The following is a 26,827-nucleotide window of genomic DNA, read 5'->3' as shown; positions in this document are numbered from 1 at the left end:
ATTTATAAAATTAATCCCACCTATGAAGAATGATACTTATAAGTGGTCAAAATACTATCTTAAAATTCACCCAAGTAGTTCTCAAAAAAAAAAAATTACGAAAACATTTTTTACAATAAATGTTTGTTATAGTATAAGTTAAATGATACCTCTTTTTTTTAATTTATAAAAATACTTATTTTAAGTGATAAACATTTTTTTTTAAGTACTCCCAAGTGGGGCATCTTATCTTTAGGGCAGTCAACAAGCAGTAAGTTGCTTTTGGGCCCAGCCCAAATTCATTTCTTTTGTGGGCCCAAAGAACCAAAGCAGTTGCCTTAGTCCCCAACTCAAAACATCCAATCACACAAAGATGTTCAATTCTGAAGCAAGAATTATCAATGGCAAAAGCAATCCCTCACCATGTTAGTTTGCAAAACGACCATAACTAGAAATAGAATAGTTCTAATAGAAAATTTTAATAGTTAATATATACAAAACAAAATATTACTATCATAAAGCAAATGACCATTTAAAACTTTTTTATTGATCATGGATGGAGAGTAACTATTCTATTTCAAAAGTTTTAATTCTAGTTCATCTTATTCCTATGAATATTCTACAGACTAAACATAACCTAATTGGAAGAAATGGAAAGTTTTGCCGATACTGAAGCAATGGCAATATGTGGTCTACCATTACCATCCTATATTCCGAGTTAAAAGTAGCTGACAGTTAAACATCACTTTTGGTTCGGTTCGCAAAAGGAAATATGAAAAACATGTAGAGATTAACATATTCAACTCCATTCCATTCTTACCTACTAATATGGACTAATGTTCCAAAAAATATGGAGAACAAACTCAGCTGACAACGTTGCCAAACTTGTCATGTACCAAGAATCGATATCCCAATCTATTGTCTTAAAAGAAGATAGAATGGATTGCCCGCTAAATGATCTAATATAATTGTTGGGTAATCTGTTCAAATATTAGAGATCGAACCTAGTCAACCTCCATATCCAAAATAGCTTCATCTAAAATCTTCTGGAGTTCCTTCAACCTGTGTCTTGTCAATGCAACACAATCCTGCAATCACAACATGCATTCCTGGTCACTAACTTACTATCCAGCAAAAATGACATTTGAGCCAGCTAACCAAGGAATTTTAGACAAGGGAGAGTTATTTCTAAATGTGCTTCATATACTTTCAGGGGGATGGTTCCTATGTTCTGGCCCCATCAAACCCACTGACTTCCAGTTGTGAAAGAGAAATCACATTTAGTTGATCTGTCATCTAGCAAGGTAAAGAGGCTCACTATATAACCTCCTGATTTTAAAATGTCATTTCGCTTCAGTTTCATGAAAAAGAATAAAAGCACCTTCAACAATTTCAAATATTCTTTAAATTTTGGAATCCATTCGGATACATAGGGCTAAAACTGAAAACTGATGCAATAAAAAGGCAAGCCATGGCAAAATTGATCTTTACAGACCATTATGTTTTCAAAGCAGTAGATTGAGAAAATGGCATAACGGGGCACACGATGTAGTGTGTAAGATTGTAGAAGTATCACATGCTACCAGGAAACCTCCGATGTGGTGACACAAGCCAGTAATTTGAATTTTTAATAATAAAAAAAAAAATTGAATTCAAAATCTTAGATTTATTTCAACGGTTATTGGTTTGGGGCATTGCTGATGTGGTACCTCGGAAGCATATGATACTTTCTCCTAAATCATTGGCCAAGGAGCACAATTCATGCACCTCTTCAATTGTATAAAGATGGAGAAGTTCGATACCATCAGAATCTCAGCTGATGATCCTCAAAGGTGCAAACTCACCTGAACAGCTGATGTATAGGCTAGGACTGGCCCACCTGGCTTATAAAGAGACACAAGTTGACTAGATGGATCCAAGACCACAGTTACAGAAGTTTCCATGACAGCCTCTTCCTCTGCAGTAGGGTCTGCCAAGATGTAGTTTTTATGAAGTATGCATGTTAATGAAAAGGGAATGCTACTCAGTTTGAGCTTTCTCCTCTCTTTGTTGACTGGCTCCTTCTCTAATTTCCTTTCATGTTCCTGATAAATAACAACTCTTCCATCCTCATTTAGAGAAACCTCTGGAATTCGCACTGCAAAACGCACAGAAGTTACAAAATAGGAGCCAATAATAGAACAAATGTTGCAAGTTCATGACTACAGTGCATGTTTTCTTTACACAGAAAAATAAAATTTATTAGAAAGAAAAGAAGGTGCAACCTTAAATGAAGACATGAAACCCACCAAAAAATAAAAATAACAAATTAAAACAAACAAAAATATAAGTATTTTAGGAAAAATTATCATAGCAATAGAGTTTCCCACTTGCTTTCGATTGCACAACTTTGTTGTACACTATGGCTGCAATGTTTTCTATATATATAACATGACATATGACCAAATTTGTACAGATACACCGTATCTCACACAGCATACAAATTACAGTTTAGGAAAAACAGTGTTAAATCAATGCTCAGGAAAAAACCATATTCTATTAGATGGAAGTCAGGCATCTAACAGAGAAAAGTGCTAAATTTTAGGCAGAAGGACTGACAATCTCCTAAGAGTGGCCAACCATTTAGTTGGTCCACCACATTTACCTACTAATCTTAAGAACCCACAAGATTTCATTCAAGTTTCAAGCGCAGGTCAGTCTCTCACATAGGTGAGCTTGCAAAGGAAATGTAAGCAAATGATATGCAAATTTGCTTCATAAACAAAGTTTATTATTAATAAATTTGCACTTGGGGTTGTACTTCAGGCACACTTGATGTAGAGACCCGAAAAATTAAATTAATGAAAGTAATAAAAGAAAAGAAATGAAGGAAAAGGTAAAAGGAAAAAGGGGGATCAACAGGGATTCGTCGACGAAGTCGACGAACCTAGAGTCTTCGTTGACGAATGTCCCTATAGATCTCGTCGACGAAGTACACGTGTCTCGCCGACGAGAAGATACTGAGAGTCGGGAAAATTAAGAGAATTTCAGGTTCATTGATGAACCAGCATCCTCGTCGACAAAGTGCCTTCACGGGTTCATCAACGAATTACTTGAACTCGTCAACGAACACCGGCCTATAAATAGGCAAACCCTCATTTTTTAGCATGAATTTCTCTCCTCTCGCTCTCTCTCTCTAACCTACGGTTCTCTCTCTCTCTCTCTCTCTCTCTCTCTCTCGGCTTCGTTATAGCCCGGATTAACGATCGGGAACCGCCACGAGGTTTGTGGGGAGATTCTCTACAACTTAACCAGAACAGATTGTTGATTTGGAGTCCTTAGGCACCGCTCCAAAATTAGGGTAAGTAAGCTATTTTAGGATTTAAGTATTTGTTTGGAGTATATAGGGCCTAGGAAGAGTTAAACGAGAATTATTCTAGGAGATGAGTTCATTAATTTGGGAAAAATGTGATTTTTAGGGTTTTAAATTTCGGACGCCACGGACATAGGATTTGGGTTTTTAACGGACCTCTCAGTAAGTCAAGTAAAGGGAATAAATTATTGTAGTATTTTAGAAATTATGAGTTGAATAAATATGTGAAACTGATGATATGAAATTTTAACTATATATATTATGATATGGATAACAGATGAAACTGTGTGGCATATGAGTTACACTGAGAATGTGATTGAAACTAGGTCATGTAAACTGCATGGTGAATTATGAGAATATGAAGTAAACGCATATTGAAATGTTTTTGTGCAGAAAAGAATATAAGAGAAACCCAGTGATGTTTTGGGATTTGAAAGTTATGAAATGATGAATTAGGTTTTATTGAGAAATGTTGAAATATGCGAAATGTGAAATATACTATTATGAGAATGGAATGTGTATTGAAAAATGAGAAAGAAACAGAAAATGATGAGAATATTGAAATGTGATATATGCCATTATGAGATGAGACATGAATACTGAAATGTGAATATGAAAATATGAATACCGAAATGTGAATATGAAAATGAGAATATTGCAATGTGAATGTTGAAATGTGAATACTGAAATTGTGAATATGGAATTGTGAATATTGCAATGAGAATGTTGCAATGTGAATATTGAAACGTGAATATGAAATGTGAATGATGAAATGTGGAAATGAAAACCCTGATGGATGATTGTTGATAATGAACACGGTACCAGTGCTAGCAAATGAAAAGTGCAACCACACGGTCTCGTGGAGAGTATGGCGTGGCAGTCAAATGAGCCAGTGAGAAGGGTAGTTTTGCCCCCTGGAGTTCGGACCAGGGTTAGGCAGGCCATTCGTACTACAGACGGGTATATGAATCGTTTATTTTGATCTAACCGGGTCGACCAACTGTGGTTTAGATTCAACCTTCAAGCCGCACAACCTCCACCATGGGGGAATGCATGGCGTGGAGAATATCCTCAGGGCAGCCATAAGTTACAAACACGCATGTTTTGGTTACCGAGGACACTTATGTGCTAGATGATGAAATGAAAATGAAAGAGAAAAGAAAGAGTATGAGTTTAATAAGATAAATAAATAAGGCGAAATAAAACTCTCTACCTGAGGGCTTACTGAGTAAGGTGGATAAGTATCAGTTGTAGCCGCACCTGAATCATTCAGGTAAGGTTACAAACAATATCAGAGTAGAGGGGAGCTACATGTATGGACGTGTAATCTCCCCTATCCTCAGAAACTTTCACTGATAAATATGGGTTGCATGTGAATGAGTTCGAAAATGAAAATAAAGCTTATAAAAGCTTATGTTTTATATCTATATGATTATGAGTTTAATTGGTATATTTTTCTCAAATGGTATTATCACTGAAATGAGAATATTATGATATAACAAAACTCTTATTGCCACACACTGTAAATAATTTATTTCGTCTTACTGAGATGTGTCTCACTCAAATATCTAAATATTTCAGGGAACCGAGAAAGACCAAGTGGTAGAGCTCCGAAATAGAGGGGAGCTGGTACCCTGATAGACAAGGTGAGTGGTTTGAGCTAGAGCTAGGGATGTGTGATTCCCCTAGAGTTTATGGTTGATTTTTGAGAATGTGTTAGATATGTATATATATGTTATCGATGTTTAGTACCCTGAGTGTTATAAATATTGACTTCCGCTATTAGGGTTGTTTGTATGACTGTTTACCCGATATCCCACTTCGGATCAGGTTATGTTTAGATGGTATCAGAGTTTTTGACGTAGTTGATGTTTAAGTATGTTTGATTATTAATTATTGAAAAAAAAATGATATGAAAATCGGGGCGTCACACTTGACTCAATTTTTTTTATTTAAAAAAAAAAAAATCATTAAGAGGCAATTGCAATGACTCATTTTTTTGTGTTTTAATGGATCCAATTCAATGAGACTAAAGTCATTATGTGTGTCAAAATTAATTTGATGAATTGGTTTTAAGAAGGAAAATAATTAATTATGAACATTAGCAATATTTCCGTACTCTGTTTAGTAAAAATAAACACGAAGGTATCCCCTCTACATGTTCCACATAATTATCAATTAGTTGAGCTATAAACCAAGTTAGAAAAGTCATCCTAACCAAAATGGATTTCGCAAGTGCTGTTGAGATTTTTGATTAAATGAATGACCTAACTCAAGGATAGGTCTCTCTTTATTTATAATACATACCAAATACATTCAAATGATCATAATACTCTTACAAACTCTCAACAATTAACAAAACACTAACACACTTAATAATACTAAAAGACTAAAATAACCACTAACACTCCCCCTCAAGTCGGAGCATAGATATCATGCTCCTAGCTTTTTACAAATAAATTTAACAAGAGCAACCCTCCCCCAAAAAAAATTCCCCCAAAGCTTTGGTAAAAAAATCAGCAAGTTGCATATCAGACTTCACATAAGTAGTAGTAATGAGCTTCTCCACAAGTTTCTCTTGGACAAAATAGTAATCAACTTTAGTGTGTTTAGTTCACTCATGAAAGACTGGGTTGGAAGCAATAGTATGACACATCAACTCCACTAGCTGAGAATGTGAAAAACCCAATTCTTCCAACATATTCTTCAATTCAACAAGTTGACACATAGTGTCAGTCATAGCTCTATAATCTAACTCAGCACTTGACCTAGCCATCACAGTTTGTTTCTTACTCTTTCAAGAAACCAAATTACCACCAACCAAGAAGTAACTAATTGTGGATCTTCAATCAAAAGGCGGCCCGGTCCAATCTGCATCTATACATATATCCTTGAATATAAGTGTGACCCTAATTGTGATATAAGAGACCTATATTAGGTGCATCTTTGAGATATCTCAAGAAGTGAATTACTATGTCTCAATGACTTGTCCTCCAAGCATTCAGGAATTTACTCACAACACTTGTTGCGAAAGATATATTTGGCCGAGTGATTGTTAGATATTCAACTTTCCAACAAGTCTTCAATATCATCCAGGATTAGCCAACAAATCACCTATATCCAGCACTAACTTACTATTAGGATCCATGGGTGTATCAATCGGTTTGGATCCCAATAGCACAGTCTCATCCACTAGATCAACAACATACTTCCTCTATGACAAAATAGTTCCCACATGAGATCTAGACACTTCTATACCCAATAAGTATTTCAATGGTCCCAAATCTTTAATTTGAAAATTAGTCTAGAAAATGTTTAAAAGGTTTTGAAAATCTTGATCATCATCACCTGTAATTACAATATCATCCACATACACAACAAGAAGGATCCCACTCGATGAAGTATGACAATAAAACATAGAGTAATCCACTACATAAGGGTGGGTTGGTTATATACCCTTATGTGCGTTCCTTCTTCGAACCTTTTGGTATGTATTGCCCGCTCGTATATCCTTAGACATGGGTCTTTACTTTCCCCTATTAGAGAAGGGCGAGGTTTGGAACCCTCAAAGACATGATCAAGCTCTTTGGGCACTTATAGGTGCGGGACTTTCTTTGCCTTGTTTATTTTGGCATCTAAAGGATCCTATTCAAAAAAGTATGACAATAAAACATAAAGTAATCCACTACATACCGTCGAAGCCAAACACAAGTACTCCAACACTGAATTGACCAAACCCTACTCTAGAAGACTATTTTAAACCACATAGTGCCTCCTTGAGCCGACGCAGAAAACATGACTCTCCTTGAGCAACAACCCAAGTGGCTGCTCCATATAGACCTCCTCCTCAAGATCACCATGCTAGAAGTCATTCTTCACACCTAAATGATGCAAAGGCCAGTGACAAGTGGTGGCCAAGGAGATGAATGAACATACTAATGTAATTTTGGCAACCAAGGAAAAAGTGTAAGAATAATCCAAACCGTACACTTGAGTATACCCTTTAACAACAAGACATGCTTTCAAACGAGCCACAGAACCATCAAGGTTAACTTTCCTAGTGCATATCTAGCGAAAACCAACCACAGATTTTTCAGGAGGAAAAGATATAATTTCCGAAGTATCATTGTCCTATAAAGCATTTATCTCTCCACCCATGGCATTCGTCCATCCAGAGTGGGCTAAGGCTTCCCAAACAGATTAAGGAAGGGCAACAGATGATAGAAAAATAATAAAACAATAATAGGAGGGTGACAATAAGTCATAGCAAACATAGTTGGAGATGGGATGTTGTGCACGTGCATTTACCTTCCGAACAACAATGGGAGGATCATTGTGGGAAATATGATAATCAAACAAGGAAACTAGAAGTGTGGTAGTAGAAGTTAGAGGGGAAACTCTTCCTTGGAGCCACCATCGAGAATACACTTGCAAATTATAATGATCAAGACGATGAGAAGGACTCAAACTACATGGAGACACAAGTGGTTGATTGGGTAAGGACAGCAAACTAGAATCTAGAAGATTAAGTAGAGGAAGAGACTCATTGATATCAGAAGCACTCAGGGACTCAGCGCAGTATGGTGTAGACCCAAAGAAAGTAGCATCTGTAGAAACAAAGAAGTGATGCAAAATAGGACTATTAAAACAATAACCCTTTTAAGCATATGAGTAGCCCAAAGAGACATTTTATAGAAGATCAAACTTATCTATCCCGGGAATCAGTTGATGAACAAAGTACACAACCGAATATACGAGGAGCTAAAGAGAATATAGGTGAATTACTAAAGAGAACAAAGTAGATAATTCTACCACTAAGAACAAAGGACGACATCTTGTTGATATGATAGCAAGCAATAAGTACAGCATCACTACAAAACACTTTAGGTACATGCATTTGATAAAGTGCACGTGATTTCAAGGATGTCTATTTTTCCTCACTGCAATCCCATTTCGTTAAGGAGTATGAGCACAAGATGATTGATGAAGAATACCAAACTGAGTCATATAAGCAGTGAATGGAGTAATAAAATACTCCTCAACATTATCACTCCGAAGTATTCAAACTTGAAAACCAAATTGAGTCTTTATTTCAGCATAAAATATATAAAATAACTCAGAACGATCTTTTATTAAATATAGCCAAGTCATCCTTGAAAACCCATACACAAAGATTACAAAGTACCGAAAATCCAACCTAGATACAACTCTACTAGGACCCTAAACATCATGATGAACTAACATGAAAGGGCTTGTAGCTCATTTATCAACTCATGAAGCAAAACAGACACAATGATGTTTTCCTAACTGACGAGACTCACAATCAAGACTAGACACATAACTCAAGTAAGAAACTAGACATTTCAACTTTTCCAACATAGATGATCAAGGCTACAATGAATTTGGACTGCCCCCAAAGGTGTAGCGCCGGTGGTGGCTGCAACACATGAAGGTCTATCGCAAAGATCCCAACCCTGCTCAATGGTATGATTACCTCGTCCACAATAAGCATACTTGCGAGGAGTGCCTCCACCCCATCTATCTCTACTGCCATGACTGCTCAAACAACCGCGATATTTTTTTGCGTTTGCTTGGTTGAAAACTAGAATCACCATGCATGGCAAAGGTTGTCCTCTCAGAGCTAGATGCAAAAGCAAGAGAATGTATGCTAAAGGTAGCATGAAGGACATGAGAATAAACATCGAAAAATAATGGCAACTCTGCACTACTAAATATCTGGGACCAAACTGCCTCAAACATAGGTTTCAAACCTGCTAGAACTAGAAGAATTGTCATTTGTTCCCTCAGCTTCTGCATCTCACGAACATCATAGGTGGTTGCACGATGTTAAGCTCCTCATAAATATATTTCATCTCTCCAAAATAATCTGTAATGCTCCTATCTCCCTGTTGTAATTGAAAGTACCCCTATGACAAATCATACATACGTGTAATGTTACTAGAGTATAGAAACTTGCCATACTCCCAAACTCCTTGCATGTATCTAGATGCATGCACATCCGTGCAATTTGGGGCTCCATCAAATTCCACAAGAGGGAAACAATCAAGGCATCTTCTTATATCCACACTTCTTCTCTCTTACCATCAAAAGGACCACATTGGAGCAAGTGATCAAATTTTCCTAATCCTCCTAAATAAACCTGAACAACCTTAGACCAATGAACATAATTCTATCCATCCAACTTTTCAATTGTTATTTGTCGCAGCAATGAAGGAAACATGTTTTTGTATTCATAGACTCCATCCAATACTCACAAACAAGAAGAACTATCAAAACTTACCAAGACACAACCACAGAACAACCACAGACGAGGTGAACCACTTACAAATAGATAGAACACTGCCCCAGCCTCACAAATCAAGATATAACACTGCCACAGCCTCACAAATCAACTTATGAAAACTACCACTACTCCAAGAGACTCACAAATAGCCTTTACAAACACTGAACAACAACTAAATTATTACCACGAGTGCATGGTTGAAAAAGGTTAGATCTTTGAGCAAAACACATGCCCAATAGCTTGACAACATGGTCTAGAGAAGGGATCAGAACATGCTGGAGGAAAAATAAGAAAAAAAATTGGCCTGAAACACTCATGCACCGGCACGTGGAGTCAAGACTGCCCGCAGTCAGCCAGCGCGTGGGGAGTTTTCCAGCAATGGGATTGTTTAGGGTTATGGTTCAGAGGGTTCTATTTTTGGCTAAATGGTTGGTTTTGTGAAATAATGAAGGACTGTGCTGCTGTAGTGGTTTGGGTTGGATCTTGCTTTGATACCATGTTGAAATTTTTTATTAAATGAGCGATCTAACTCAAAGATAGGTCTCTCCCTCTATTTATAATACATATGAAATACATTCTAACGACCATAATACCCTTACTAACTCACAATAACTAACATAAAACTAACACACTTAATAATACTAAAAGACTAAAATAACCATTAACAGGTGCAAAATCAGGGTGTTTGTGTTAGCCCTTGAATGGGCTGCACAGAATAAAAAATGATGGAAATAAGGTGCAAATCTTACAATGAGTTAAGGCAGCAACGGCTGAAAGTAAAGCAGCGTCAAAAAGAGCACCATCAGCATCCAAACAGTATATGTCCTAAGAAAACAACTTTGTCATCCAGTAGAAAACTAAAGAAATAAAATTAGGAACTTATTCAGAATTGCCGAATTCAAATGTAAAGAAGCCCAGAGGCAGAGTTCTGAATTCATGACAATATTATGAAAATATCAAAACATAGAAAACCATTACCAAGTATGCCATCCATGCAGCCTTCCCACCGACAAGGGATAATTCCTTCAAATTAACCATGCCAGAACTGCAACAAAAAATAATAAACTGTTTCAAAACGTGCATGCAAAAACAGATTACAAAGGGATTAAGCATCAAAAGAAGGTGGTACCAAAAGTCCACACAAACAAGAAGCAAAAGAACGACATTTCCATTTTAAAGCCACCACAATGACAAGGACAAAAGAACCCCTGCCTGAATCGTCAATTTACATGCAAATCAATACCAAATCGACATGGATCAATCAGTTCAGCTGATTCACAGCAGTCAGTTACATCCAAAACAAGAAGCCTTTTTAATGCTTTTTTGCACAATGGCATTCCTTTCCATCTCCAGATGATTTGGATGAACCCACCCTTACTATTTCTGGACTTCTGCTCCTTCAAGTTTGGGCTTCTGGATTGAGATAGGAGAGAGAGATCCTTGGGGTGCTTGTGCTGGGTCTGCTCCTTCAAGACTAGAGTTTATGGGCTGAGATAGGACTGCAAGGTTGTTATAATCAGGATCCTACATTGGATTGTTGGGAGGGTTTACAAGATCGGATCGTAGGATTGAATCATGGATCGTAAGATTCTACATACAATGTAAAATAAATTAAAATTTTATATATTTGATAACTTATGACAACTCCCAACAAAATTCCTTAAAACTTGGTAGTAAGTTCAAGAATTTAAAACAAATTTCAGGAATGTAGCTAGCTTTGCTGTCTAGCACCTAGCAGGTTTTTCCTTCAACAATTTTGACCCTAAAAAAAAAATCTAAATAGCCTGAACAGCAAAGTGCTCTGCAAAGGGCAGACTGTGGCTCACTTATTTATTTAATAACAATAATTAAAAAGAAAAACAAAAAGAATGAAGAGAAGAAGGAAGAAAATTTTCTAATTATATAATTCAATGAACTGATGTAAATTTCTTTGTTTCTGTAGTTTTGTCATCAGACCATAACAAGAAGGAGAAGAAGGAAAAACAAGAAGTAAGAGGAAGAACTTTTTGTTAGTGGCAAAGAAAAGAAGAGGAAAAAGAATGCTATATGCTCACTGCTTTAGGGAAAAAAATAGGTAACTGGTTTGTCAATAATTAGAGAACAAAAAAAAAAAGGAGAAAGAAAGTAAAAAGAACTACAAAGATAATGCACAACTGCTATAGGCCTGCAACTTTAAGCTCTCAGCCTCACTATGAAACTCTCTACTTGAAGTTCTCTGCTCATCTCAAAGCTCTCAGCTGAACTCTACCGTTGCTGGAAGAAGGAACAGTCCAAGCCTACTTATAGACAACCTAGGATCTGTCTGTCAAGAACTCTAAGCTCTCAGAGAGCTGTCAGCTGAACTCTACTGTCAAGAGATGCACAGCTGCTCTCTTGACTTGGATTGAACCAATCCTAGAACATTCTCATTACGTTGCCCTAATTTTGATGCATTTGAACCAACGAGACCAAGTTTTTGTGTCAATGCAAAAGTAAAGTGTTTGGGCCAATAAAAATATATATTGGGCCTTTTTCTTTAAAACCCTAAATAGGAAGAATCCATATTCCATTGCAAAAGTAGGATCCCTAGGATCACAAGTAGGATCAAGATCCTAATGATCCAGATAAGATCCTACTGGGATCCTACTTTATTAAGATCTACTTAAGATCTGGATTGATTAGGCAAGTATGGATTGTAGGATCGTAGAATCGCACGATCCGGATCGGTATTTTGATAACCACGGATACGAGGGACACTTGGGCAGTTGTGCTGAGTCTACCCCTCGCCCCATAGCTAGGGGTGCGGAAGAAAAATCCAAAACTGAAAACTGTTAAACTATTTTTTCAGTTCCATTTTGGTTCAGCCCATTCAAAATTCAATAATCGCAGTTATCCCGAACTGGTATATTAAAAATATATATATTTAAAAATTTATATAATTATATATTATATAATACTCAATAATTTAAATAAAAAATAGTTTTACAACAATTTAGAACTTGAATTGGTTACTTTTATGTCATTTTTCAAGAATTAGAACTTGGATAATGGATTTCGTTTATGTTTAATTCATGGATGGATGATTTTAAGCTTAAGCTGGATGCTAATATAAAGTTCATAAATTTATATGACTTCTTATTGAAGCTTGAATTTTAATGTTTAAGTTTTAAAATTTTACATGTCAATTATAATAGAAGAAAATATATTAATTGATAGCGACTTTAAACCTTTAAAGTGGATCCAAAGATTCAGTTATGTTAAACCAACAATAATAACAACAAACCAAGCCTTAAGTCCCACTAAGTGTGGTCAGCTACATGAATCATTTTCTGCCAATTTAAGCAATCAGTTCCATTAAACCAGTTAAGAGAAATTCGGTTAACCTTTAGTTGCATTTTCTAGCGAACAGAAGCTTCAGTCAGTTCATGGGGAATGGTTTGATTAGCTGAACCATGCCCAGCCCTACTGGCCAAGCCTCACTCTCTTCTTCAAGTTGATTACTGGTGCTTGTCATGGATTCATTTCGGTTGAATTTGGTTATCTCAAAGGTCCAAGGTATGTAATAATAATTAAAACCTTATTCTATAATGATGTAGTTGAGCTGAAAGTCACAGCAAGTTTTACTCTGAGTCTCTGCTATCTCTAAAAGATGTTGTGTGTCACTTTCAACAGACTCAGGATAGAACTGGTGCAAGAGAAGGGCATGCCATCTCTCAGAATACAGCAGCCAGCCAACATGCTGTGTTCCTACGGCCAGAACAAGCTTTAGGAGTCCAAATTGTCATTCTTCTTTAAACTGACCCAAATAATCCAAAATAAAGAGAGTTCCAATTTTCAATTTTTATAGCTTTGTAGGAAAGGTGATTTCCATATCAAAAGTCAACGTTCCATCACCAATTTGATAAAAAGTGGTGATAGAAAATACTTTCTCAAAAATACATGCGTAGAAGTAGATAATCCAGGATAAAAAAGATTTTTCAGTTCTTATAGGAAAGGAAACTGCTAACACATCAAAAGTCACCACTCCATCAACAATTTGATGAAAGGAGGTGTATCCACAGCTACTAGCTGTTTCCTTCGCAAAGATGATGGTGAAGATGCAAATCATCTTCTGCTCCACTGTAAGTGGGTGGGCACCAGAGCCTGGTTATGCTACTTTAGAGATTCATTGAGGGATGATAGACAGGGTGGGATTAGAGTAGCAGGCTTGGACCTAGATACAGGGAAAAAAACAAAAAAAAAAACAAAGAATAAGGACCTGCTGGATTCCATTTCTCTTGCTCCATTGGATCTTCTTTTTTTTTCCCCCCTTTTTCTGCATGACTGGCCCCTCTATATGTTTTGGTTGACAGTTCCTATCTCGACTCCTTTATAGAAATTTTTTTTTTTAAATAAAAAAATGAAATTACCCTAGGGAAGAAAGAAAACATCATACCAAGAGTGCCAACCAATCTCTTGGGAAATCTGAAAAACAAATCCCTTTGGAGGGACCAGACAAGAAAACCCAAAGTCATGCAGAAAAACAGATTCTATTTCAATTTCAAAGCACTGTTCAGTAGTGAGTGTCCTTTTAAGTAATATATTCCTATTTGCTTATAAAAAATATCAAATATTAATTAGTACTCCCATTAGTTACTAAGTAAAAAAAATGGTTCTTGTAATCCCTCTCCCGCTCCCTTGACAGTGCTGATGTGTTATGGATGAACTAATTGCCACCACTGTGGCAACTGAGACAGCAATCCAAGCCCCTGCCCTTGTCGACTCTCCTATCCTCGAGTACCTATCCCTTCTCCTCTGTGGAATGGTGGCACTGGTGGAAGAGGCGATGGCGCCTCCTCAGCAATGGCAGCATTTTCAGGCAGAGCTTAGTCTATGAAATCAGGGGGAATATTCCTGACCTCAGCCATGGATTGAGAATTGGAAGCAATGAAGGGAGGGTTCCAAGGATGAAGATGAGATCAGCTCCAAAACTGGGGAAGTTTGAGGAATTGATGATGAATTCTCTCTCTCTTCCCAGAGCACATCTATGCTCCAAGAGCACATCTACGCTCCTTTTTCTTTTTCTTTTTTATTTTTATATCATATTATTGTTCAGTACAAATAATTGATTAATATGAATAACTATTTTTAAATTATTTAATCTTATACATGAATATATTCAACAAACAGTGGAGATTAAAATTTGTATTTAGTTGGTTTTTAAATACAATTCATCTGTTTTTAAATAAATTCATAATACATAATCACAGTTATAAATTAAAATATTAATACTTGAACTTATTTATAGAAACTTTATTAATATTTCTACACATTTTTTTTTGTTATGGACCCAAATCCATTAGTATTAGTGTATTACACAAAAGAAATCAACCATAGACACTAAAACAATCATTTCACTTCGTAGACAAACTTGGGATCTGCGATCCCAGGTAAGATTGGTTCAAGACCATGGGATTTTTTCTATCAGAGGAAGGCTGTTGCACAAAATATACTTCTAAGTAATTGCCTATAAATTAAAATATTAATACTTGAGCATATTTTATAGAAATTTTATAAATATTTCTATACGTCTTTCTGCATATTAGCACAAATATGATGGCCATTTATAACTGATAATTAAGTAACAAACTTTAGTAAAAATAATTTTGTTTGAAATAGAATACTTCAGTTATTTTGGCAGCCACCCACTATAAGAACTGTACTGCAGTATTTTTCTCTTTTAGTAAAGGACAATTTCATCAATAGGGAAAGAAAAAAGAATATACAAGAGGGAGAATAAGGCATCTCCCGAGAAAATTCTGGGACAAACCAAAATGTAAAAACTAAAAACTGTATCACAGTGTTTTAGTGCAACTTTTACATATTTTTCACAAATTTTAGATTAAATGACAACATGTGTGCCAAAAATGATAGAGCATGCAATGTTAGAGGCTCAGAGCTAGTAACATATAGTATGTACATATGACTGCGCTAGAAAGTTGCAAGCATGTGCAAAAATGACATCAGATGGCAACACACCCATGGGTTCAATGGAGTTAATGTGCCTTAACATGTTCTTCCTCTTCGATGTAATTAATACACTATAGTCGAAAATAAGATATAAAATGAAAAAAACAAAAGAGAGTGGCCATGAAAGGTAGCAACAACAAACCAACTAGAAAAAGACAAATCAAAAGGCTGATAAATGCTTTTGTAAAGGTTTTAATGGTCAAAATATTTAGCAGAGAACCTGAATAAGTTGAATGTAATCCAACTAGTAGCTTATAATGTATTTTCATTTTTGTCTCTTTGAATTCTTTAAGGTTGATTTTAACATGAAATAATGGTGCATGAGAATTGCTGAAATTGGTGTAATCCCAAGAGGTGCCGGCTTTCATTGCTTTCTTTTTCGCATCCTTCTTCAATAGAGGACATTCTGGTCGAATATGGCCAACTTTGTTGCAGTTGTAGCATATAAGAGGATCTGATTTTTCCTTTTTCCTGCTTGACTCACCCTTTTCAGATGTTGAGCCTCGAAACTTTCTAGACGGCCTTCCGTTCTTCCTAAAGAACTTGCTGAATTTTCGGGTAAGCATAGCCATATCCTCTCCTGACCCTGGTTCACCATATTCACTAGAACTATTAGTGGATGTTTTCAAAGCAGTTACTATCCTTACTCTATTATGCTCATTCAATCTCTCATTAATAGTCATCTCATATGTAATGAGTGAACCTATCAGTTCATCTAGAGTCATTGCCTTTAAGTCTCTACCCTCGGCTATAGCAATAGCCTTTGCTTCCCAGACTGGTGGTAGTTCCCTAAGAACTTTTCTAATCATCTTGTATATGGGATAGGTTTGGCCAAGTGCATGTAGTGAGTTAGTGATGTGCGTAAAACAAGTGTACATGCTTTGTATAGATTCACTAGAGTTCATCCTAAAGCTTCATACTCACTAATTAACATGTCAATCCTATTGTCCTTTACATCTCTAGTGCCCTCATAAGTAACTTCTAATTTGTCCCATATTTCCTTGGCAGTGGTGCATGCCAGAACTCTGTTAAACTCATTGACATCAAGAGCACAGTACAAAACATTCGTGGCAATTGCATTAACATTAATAGCTTTCATGTCATCATCGGTGTATTCATCTTCCATTTTAGGTACACTAGCACCTTCTACAATTTTAACAGGGACATAATTTCCTCTGGATACCACTCTCTACACCTTCCAATCAATATTTTGAAGGTAAATTTGCATCCTCTGTTTCCATAAGGTATAGTTCATACCACAGAAAATACGAGGACGTGTGGGGACGAGTGTCCCTCAGCAAATGAGGTTACACTAACATGAGTCATTGCGATCTTTTTGTAGAAAAACGTTTAAGTCTAAGCAACTAGGCTCTGATTAATCCCAAGAGGGGGGTGAATTGGTGATTTTAAAAATTCTAAGTCAAATATTCCGACAAGCAGTATTTCACAAACCTAGAGTCAATCTAAAGCTAGTATGAAATAAACAGATAGATGAAATCACAAATAATATGCTCCAAATAAATTCAATCAAGCAAGCACAAGACAGTAAAGCAGATAAAATAAAGATGACACCAGATGTGTTATCGAGGTTTGGCAACTGTGCTTACGTCCCCGCCCCTAACTCGCAAGCCCGAGGATTCCACTAAAGCACACTTGCGGGTGGAGCGACACCAATTACAAAGTCTCTCCTTACTGGGCAAGGAATACCCCAGGTCAAATTTGTAGGGCTGACCCCAACCTTTACAACAACACTTTAGAAAGGTGCAACTGGTTTTCCTAACCGGGTCTAAACCATCTGGTACTTTTTTAACCGAGTCTAAGCAATTTGGTGCTCTCCTAACCGAGTCTAAGCAAGTTCGGGATGGTTTAGACCCGGTTAGGAAAACCAGTTGCACCTTTCTAAGGTGATGTTGTAAAGGTTGGGGTCAGTCCTACAAATTTGACCTGGGTATTCCTCGCATAGTAAGGAGAGACTTTGTAATTAGAGTCGCTCCACCCGTAAGTGAGTTTTAGTGAAATTCTCGAGCTTGCAAGCTAGAGGCGGGAATGTAAGCACAGTTGCCGAACCTCGATAACACATCTGGTGTCATCTTTATTTTATCCGCTCTACTGTCTTGTGCTTGCTTGATTGAATTTATTTGGAGCACATTATTTGTGATTTCATCTATCTGTTTATTTCATACTAGCTTTAGATTGACTCAAGGTTTGTGAAATACTGCTTGTCGGAATATTCGACCTAGAATTTTAAAATCACCATTTCAACCCCCCCCCCCCCCCTCTTGGGATTACACTAAAAACAACAAGAATGAAGGAATGTGGAAAGAATACAAAACTAAGAAGCCCTTCTATTGGTTACAGCTCAAAAGGACCCCAAAACAAAACAAAAAAAAAGGCCAATTGGTCAAGCATTTATCTCCCTTTCCAAAATGTTGAACTTATTTGCTGGGAGGATCCAAGATAACTTTAGCAATTGGAGAAATGATATAATCGTGTGCTGCCAAATAGGTGTCTCTAGTAAAGCAGCTAATCTATTGCTTGTCAATCATATACTTTACATAGCTTACAAAGTAGTCCATTAATGCCCCATAAGTGCCACAAACAAAGCTCTCTTGTTCAAATCCATAGAATATCTCTACCTAAACGACATAACATAGAATTGTTATCTCCCTTTAGGCAGCACCTAACAGAACCTAGCCTCTTTTACATACAGCTTTAGCCAATTCCTTTGGTGCCTCACAACTACATCCCATTTGCATACCTTTTTGGACTCTACCCATCAACTAAATTCTTATTTTCTCTACCATAGTTACTGTATCAGCTCGCTCTTAAACTTCCCCATCCAACTATCAAACAACTGAGGCATGGTAATTTTTACGTGATCACTTCTATGAGCATTATCACCACCACAAAATTAGACCACTGTGCTGGTTTTCTTTTCATTTAGCACTTGAATGCTTCATTAGGGTGACTTTTCAAAGTATTCGCGACATCTTTGAAATCTGTAAATGCATAAAAATGTAGTCATGCTCTAGATTATATTGATGACCAACATTACCTTTGCAAGTGCATTTTAATTAATTATTAATTATATTATTTTTGCATTCTTGCAAGAAGTCAAGATTCGCAATGCGCACCCTGATTGGACATAGAGACACATGGCGGGGTCTCTACAATTCTAGTCTTGAGATGCTCTAGAGAGTTTTGCCTTGGTGGTCTCAAATTAGGGTTTGGGAACCCCTACCCCTTAGCCTTTTCTTAAGCTACTCAAGTGTCCCTATGTCATTCATGACACATGTTTCCCTTTATTCTCTCATCTCGCCATCTATTGTGAGTTGTGACTAGATTTGATAAAAAATCCATTATTTTCATTAATTGAGATATGGCATGTTAGTCTATTATTGGAGGATGACATTTTCCACCATTTTTGCCTGTCTCCTATGCATACTCCTAATTATTCTTCAAAGGGGACCTTTTTGACACTTGAACAATTAAGCTCCCTCCCTCCCTCTGTCACCTTCGCTTTGGATTCCCATTAGCTCAAGGAATTCCTTCAGCCATCAGAATACCTTCACCTACCACAATCCATGCTTGAGCTTCTTGGAAACTGCCTAGTTCATCTCTCTATGCCCTCTCAAAACATCCATTACATGTTTGCCACAAATCTCTCAACCCTTCTCAAGAACTCCCTCCACAAAATCCAACCCATTACTATCTTTAACAACATTCCAAAACCAAACCTAGATTGTAAAGCGAGATAGTTCGCAATAAAGTTTATGTACAGGTGGTCAATTGTTTGATTATATGAGTTGCATTTGGGAATTCTTGAGCTACACCATCAACCAATCCTTTTGTATCAAAGCCACCATGAAAGGCAATGGCTTTATGTAAATCAGTCCAGCACACATAAAATACGTAAGAATCAAGAACACAACCACTAGCTTATCAAACAAGAAAGATACTATTACTAGGTTCACCTCCAATATATCCTTCTATGCTCTACAAAAATAATAGTTATGACCTTCTATTCTCATTTGGACCGACAACAAATAACGAGGGAAATAGCCTCTTGTTCCTATCCAAGGCTACTAGAATTAACAAACAACCCCTAAATGGTCCTTCCAAAAAGGCATCTAGATTAAATGAATTGCATAAAAACTAATAATCAGGACGTTAAAGCATATGAAAATTCTTTTAAGAATGGGGGATTCACACAACAATTTTTCTTTTCTCTTGATGAATGTGAAAATTCTTTTAAAGACAAATCCACAATGGGATTTTACCTATCTTTTAAAATTATTATTTAGCAACTCTAAATACATATGGAGTATCCTATAGCACTTCACACAAGCCCCCTCAAATTCATCCCTCACCCTTGATGTTCCATATGACCACACTGGGAGATCAATTTCATAATTCTCATTCAATAAATGCTACATGAGGTCATTCAACATGTGGGAGTCAGCCCTTAACATCTCCCCAAGTTCATGGGCTATCAACGAAGAACTTGCATTTCCATTCTTGACTAGTCACATGCAGCTGTGTTTTTTTTCAATTTTTTCTCCGCTAAGGTCCTACCATCAAATGTGGCACTGGCTACAATCCTCCACTCTCTGCCACTCCCATCAAGGGCAACAACAACAATTTAAACATCATTTGTGCCACTATGTATATCTTATCTGTCCTACATGGCATAGCCTCTGAAGTCTGAACACCTCCCTAAAGCCTTTCCCATTCATGAACACAACATAAATTACACAATTGAAAAGGCATGTGAAAACATTTGCAAAAAGGTGCTAACATTCTTAATATATTTTAGGAGGAAAGCAATAAATATATGCACATGAAAAATAAAAATAAAAAACTAAGTGCACTCTTTCAAACAAGGAGGAAAACATTGACTCTGCGTGAAAGAGAGCATAGGAGAAAATAATGACATGCCTTAAAATCGTGTCAGATAACTGTTTTGAAATAACTGGAGCTGCTTCAGCTGGCCTCCCAGGCCTAACAATTTGGGAACAAATTGGGGGCATGTGGAAATCAATAGCTGGCAAATACAGAAATTCAGATATAAAAACACCATTAATTACAGTGAACATGGAAGAACACGAAATCAAAGAGGAAGCACGAATTGATGAAACCTATGCAGCCCTCCTCCGGTGACTCCATTGAAGGGGTCATGATTTCCATTTTGATGGCAGCCAGCATGGTCTGGACAAGAACCAAGTTATAATTTTTAGGTGCTAATTCCCAACTACATAACCACATTACACACACATACACACACACACAGCATAAATGAAGAACCTACTGTGCAACCGATCTTTGTCATAGCTGACCCATCAGCAGAAGCAACAGCCCCTGAAGCGGAAAAAAAAAATAATTTAAACATTTAAAAATTTTTGAGTAATTAACCGCAAATCTGAAACTACATTCATTTTAAAGAAAAAGGAAAGATCTAACATACCAAGGGAGATAGTCGTATCTCTAGCTCTTCCGAGGGGCCTGCCATCAGGGCGTATGGATTGAAGAAGATGACACTCGTAATAGCGAAGAGGGAAGAGGCGTCTCGAGGCATCCGCGTCCATCTCCGACGACAAATCCCCCGGCGCATTCGCCGACACCATTTTGTGGATATTGAAAATTAATTTCTCAATGAGGACTCTGCTTAGTGGAGAGAGTAATCTAAGGGGATGAAGAGGAGCAGAAAATAAGTTAAGAGATCCCGTCTCCGGCAAGAGAAACCCAAAACAACTCCACGGTTCATAAGAACTGCAAGGCCTTCATTTTCTTCTTCTCTTCTCCCTCTCCTTTCTCTTACCAAACTCGCTGCAGCAATCGACGGCACGGCAGAGAGAGGCCGAGAGCAGAGAGACAGGGGAAACTCAGACACAGCTACAGAAGCAAAATTGCGCCAAAGGGCATGTCATTGGGTAAAAGTTAAATAATTTATATTTTTACTTGCAAGTATATGTTGGTAAAATTAAATAATTCTAATATAATTTTATATTTTATTTTATTTAAATTCAATATGAATCTAAAATTAAGATCTTTTCAAACATAATATGAAAAATATATTAAAATTTTTTTATTTTCAAAAAAAAATCACTCATGTAAATCATATTTCAAAGATTTAGAGTAATCTATATTACTATTTCAATTAAGGAGATAATTCAATATATTTTTAGTTTCCTTTTATTTCTTTCCTATCTCTTAGAAGTTAGGAACCCCCTTCCTTGCACATTCTGCCTTTTCAATTTTAATCCACTCTTCTTTTCATCTTAAATATATATATATATATATATATATATATATAAGATTTTAAAAAAAGCAACGACAACAAACAAACAACACAAACAACATAAACAAATGCTTATTTCAACACAAGAATGAAAACTTTGTAATACGACTAGTGTGACGCCCCGAACCCTTAAACCCGGGTCTGACGTGTTATACCTGATAATATCTTGATAGATCATAATTTATAACATACGCAGCGGAAAACATACATCATAATCTCCATATAACATAATACCAGAGTTTACTAATTCTAACTACCAACTATAATAAATTAATAATCCGCCAGTATTCAAATATATACATGTCTTCAAAATATTATCCACTAATACCAATATGTTTCACAACCATCCATATCTTATAAAACTTAAAACATAAATTATAAAACACAAAATATACATATCAAAATTAACATAAAAATATACCATTTTCTCTTTCTATTCGCCAAAAATGCTATAAAATCTCGAGCTCTCTAAGCTCGATCCCGAGAAACTCCTGAAAAAGATAATTTCATATTCGGGTGAGACATATCTTAGTAAGGGAAGAAACAATATATTAAAACAGTGTGTGGTCAACATGAGTTTATATATGACATATTATTTAACATTTGAAAATCGTTAGCATAATTTCTGAAATTATTTTATGAACCTAATCAAATACATGCAAATGTTTAACCCACGAGATTACCTGAGGATATGGGTGATTACCCGCCCATACAAGTAGCACCCCTCTGCTCTAATATTTAGGCAACCCAAAGGTCGCAGCCAAAACATACCAGGGTACTCACCTTACTTAGTAAGTCCTCAAGTGTTAACTTGATCTCATACTCACACAGTTCATACAAAAGTTTATCGGTGAAGGCCCTAAGGATAGGGAAATCTACCTACCCATATAAGTAGGTTCCCTCTGCCCTAGTACATTATGTGGCTACTGCCACATTTGTAGCTACTAGTGCACTTGCCTTACTCAGCAAGCCCTCAGGCGAAAGGTACGCCTCACCCAATCGTAACATGTTCTACGTACATACATACTTCTAATATCATAATACATCATTCTTTCTATCATTATTCAATCATACACATCTGTTCATATTCATAACTTAACATTACATTGCATTTCACTTTAAGTAATTCTTTCTCATTTGTATCATTCACGTTTCACTTTTCATTTCATTACATTGTCATTCCATTATCATTTCATTGCATAACATTTTTTTTTTCATTCCTTCGTACTACAGCTGCTATTTAGCCATCATCAATTAGTCCACATAGAAATGAGTTAGATCTGCTAACATGGCTGTCTTTCAACTGTCTTACATTTACATGGTTGCATTTAACATACACAAGCAACATTGTCCATATCATATTTTATTCTCATTGCTTTGCTTACTTAACCTGCATCTCGTACATTTAAAATATTTTTGCACAGAATCTTATGTTACACAGTTTAGCAGTAAAATTCATACATTGACTGTAAAATAAGTCAACCAACATTTAACGTTTATATACTGAAAAAACCTTTCATTCCTTACATAATTACATTGAAAATATTTTTCCACTTTCATCCGTTCATTTTCGCATATATATATATCTAATAAACAGTCATAAACTTTAAAAAATATATAATTTAAATGGTTGGCATTTTACCCATACTGAAACATATGCATGTACATATAACACAATTTATTTTTCCATTAAATTCATAAAAATTTTGATTTAATATATATTTCTCCTTACCTGGTTTATTGAACTACACCAGCAGGGATCCCGAAAAATACCTGCGGCGCTCACCCGGACCCTGAATCAAAAATCCTAATTCCATTAAATTAACCCTAAATAAAATATTATTTTCATATTTCATAGGGTCATGAATTCTAAATAAATAAATATACCCTTAAATTTAGTCAAATTACCAAATTTCTCAATTCCCACTCTTGCTTTGGAATAGGGTCTAGAAAACTCCAATTGAAAATTTATCCACGTCAAAATGACAGCAATCGCGACTAGGACCACATGGTGGTATCCGATCGTCGATTTAACAGCATATTTAAAGCGAAATTGAGAAAATGAGAAAAAATTACCTTTCCCTAGAAGCAGTATCTAAGTCGTTCCCATGATAAACTTGCTCTAGTAGAAATGTTGGCAGCGGAACTAAGAATCTAACGGCATCTTCCGTTTCCCGATCCGCCGCAAACTCGTCGAGAAATTGAGAGAAAGAGAGAGACGGAGACGGACGCACGCGTGAGTCTGTAATTCTTCTTCTTCTTCTTCTTTCGGTTTACTTTATATATATATATATATATATATATATATATATATATATTAAAATTTAAATTATACTTATCATATATATATATATATATATATTTCTCTTATTTCAATTAGTTTTTTTTTTTAAATCCAATGTAATAATGTTTAATTTAATAACAAATTATTTAATTATTTAATTTATCTTAATTTAATTTAATTATTTTAATTTAAATTTTTTCTTCTTCTTTTTCCCATGTCATTCATTTTTTTTATTTATCTGTTATTTTATTTATTTATTTATTTATTTTTCAAATTATTTTAATCCTTTTAAATTTTCGGGTCTTTACAACTAGCATATTTTCTTATCCAAGTCTTGGTCATTTTCTATATACTTGTACATATTTTTTATGCTTATGATTTGATACATACTATTATAATTATTGACACTAAAAATTAAATTTGATCTCTGTATTCACATTATGCAACAACCACCTACAACCAATTATATATAGATATTTGGGCCGACCCTTTGTGACCTTCAAGGGCCTTCTTTGATGCTTAAGCCCAAGCAAAGGAAGTACAAGGAAATGCCAAACAATGTGGAGAGTGAAATTGTGAGATGATTTATCTCTCTCCCATAATCCTTTTATATAGTAGTAAAAATTCTTTTGATGTAAATACCAAACTCTTTTAATTTTAAGAGAGTTACAAGAGTTTCTCTTAATTCTTTTTTTTTTTTTGTTCAGAATAATCTAAAGAAATTGAGCATACACTAGTAGAGTTTTTTATTTTTTATTTTTTATTTTTGGTAGTCAAGCATATTTAATTCAAGTAGAACAAGCCTTATTGATAGAAGACATCTTCCTTTATTCCTCCTTGTAGATGAGCCAAGCAAATCCCTCTCGTGTTAGCTCTTGACTAAAGGGTAGGTCTTTGCCTCAGTACCTCCCCTAAGCTTATATAAGTTATCCCCCTTGACTAAAGCACATCTTCCATCTTCATACATGATTTGTATGCTTTCTATAAACTGATTACATAATTACATATATTTTCAATATTGTATGTGATTTGTCTACAACATTATGTCGCCTACATATGTTGTAATGACCTACTTAAATTACCATATAATTAAACACATATAATATAGTCAATCCAAACCCGTGAGTAACGGGGATGCACACCTGTCATACGCAGCGAAAACCTAAGCAGCGATAAATGTAAATTACATCCATCAAACCACAAATTGCATAATACCAAAGTTATCTACAGTCAACCATAACACTATATTTGTATACAATTCCCAAAACGTCAAAAATATATATCTAGGATCTCACAACAAAAATCTCCTAATCTTAGTCCAAAAACTTACCCTCCTAACGAGGTAACAACTACTGCCTCAGTGGTGACCTCGGTCCACCGGTCTATCTGGGTTTCTTAAAACTTATTTAAGTTGGGAGTGAGACACCTTTTAGTAAGGAAAAATAAACTAAATACAGTTGTGTGACAACATGAATATTTAATTTTATAGTAGATATACGGTACATTTCACATACTAGAGAATACTGAACATAACATGGTTGAGCGAACATATAATTTCATTATTCTAATAAATCATATTGTTCATGAAGTGTCTGATATAACTAGTAATACTGTAATTTACCTACGATGTATAGCTAGCTGATGTCATATATTACCCCCCATGACGAGTTGTGCGGCCCGAAAGTGGGACTCGACAATGGCTAGCTAACCACTGCTGAGTCAAATATGTCTGTGAGTACGATGGGTCTACCGCACCCTGGTCCGAACTGTCAGGTGAACGTCTATAACTCTACACTGAAAGTCACATCGACTATCCATCTCCCACCCCTCTACTTGCAGGGGCGGTGTTAGAATCGGTGTATTCCAAAGAGGAGAGGTGAATTGGAATTTTAAACTTTTCTCCTAGGTTGAATTAGATGTTAGTAAAATATTACAACCTAGGGTCTTTCTATCCAATTCCAAATACACCGATAAATATAATATGCGGAAATTTAAATCAAGCACGTCATTCATATAACAACATACACGTGCGGTAAATATAAAGTGCGACAATATACACAAACACACGATATGTTATCGGGGTTCGGCCAACTGTGCCTACGTCCCTGCCTCTAACTCGCAAGTCAGAGGATTCCATTAATAGCTCACTTAAGGGTGGAGTGACACTGATTACAACTAGGTCAAATTAACACAGGGCTGACCTTAACCTTAACCAGATCAATTAGCGGGGCTGACCTCAATCTACACGCCTTAACAAGACGACGCACCTAACTTTCCTAACCGGGTCTAAGCTAGTCCGGGACTATTCTAGGGCTAGTCTCCCTCTTCAGGCTCGTGCTTGGAAATACAACAAATGTGTATATAATCGAATGGTACAATGATTGTGCTTTCGTGTAAAGCAGATATGTACCCAAATAAGTGCAATAACATACACCACAATATGATTCAATATGTAAGCTCAGTATGGTCTAGATAGTTCAACTCTCAAAGGTATTTTCTATCAGTTTAATGCGTACGTGAGAGTGTCAAATAAGCAATCTTTGTTTCACAATATATTCAGCCAATAAGTTCACACAAAGATGTCAAGTCTAAAGTATTTCAATCAGCAAGATGTCTCAAGCA

General features: G+C 36.0%; 1 protein-coding gene across 1 annotated transcript; it reads right to left on the bottom strand.

Annotated features, from left to right (window-relative positions):
• Positions 1-637: 637 nt before the first annotated feature.
• Positions 638-21,562, bottom strand: LOC131167342 (uncharacterized). Its single transcript, XM_058126121.1, has 8 exons — positions 21,088-21,562; positions 20,932-20,981; positions 20,762-20,831; positions 20,562-20,667; positions 10,614-10,680; positions 10,385-10,460; positions 1,824-2,116; positions 638-1,067 (listed from the first exon to the last, which is right to left on the bottom strand). Exons 1-8 carry the CDS (start codon positions 21,245-21,247, stop codon positions 984-986), a joined length of 906 nt encoding a protein of 301 aa, XP_057982104.1. The 5' UTR covers positions 21,248-21,562; the 3' UTR covers positions 638-983.
• Between the last annotated feature and the right edge of the window lie 5,265 nt (positions 21,563-26,827).

Source organism: Malania oleifera, chromosome 11 (assembly GCF_029873635.1).
Source record: "Malania oleifera isolate guangnan ecotype guangnan chromosome 11, ASM2987363v1, whole genome shotgun sequence".
NCBI lineage: Eukaryota > Viridiplantae > Streptophyta > Magnoliopsida > Santalales > Ximeniaceae > Malania > Malania oleifera.
This window is presented reverse-complemented; position numbering and strand designations above follow the sequence as displayed.

Bases quoted from the DNA above. Each gene is read 5' to 3' on its own strand.
- LOC131167342 (XM_058126121.1), bottom strand. From the start codon at position 21,247: ATGGTGTCGGCGAATGCGCCGGGGGATTTGTCGTCGGAGATGGACGCG. The intron at 20,832-20,931 runs GTAGGTTCTTCA...GTTCTTGTCCAG, and splicing joins TGACAAAGATCGGTTGCACA to ACCATGCTGGCTGCCATCAA. The intron at 10,681-20,561 runs GCATGTCATTAT...TTTTTGTTGCAG, and splicing joins TTATCTGACACGATTTTAAG to TTCTGGCATGGTTAATTTGA.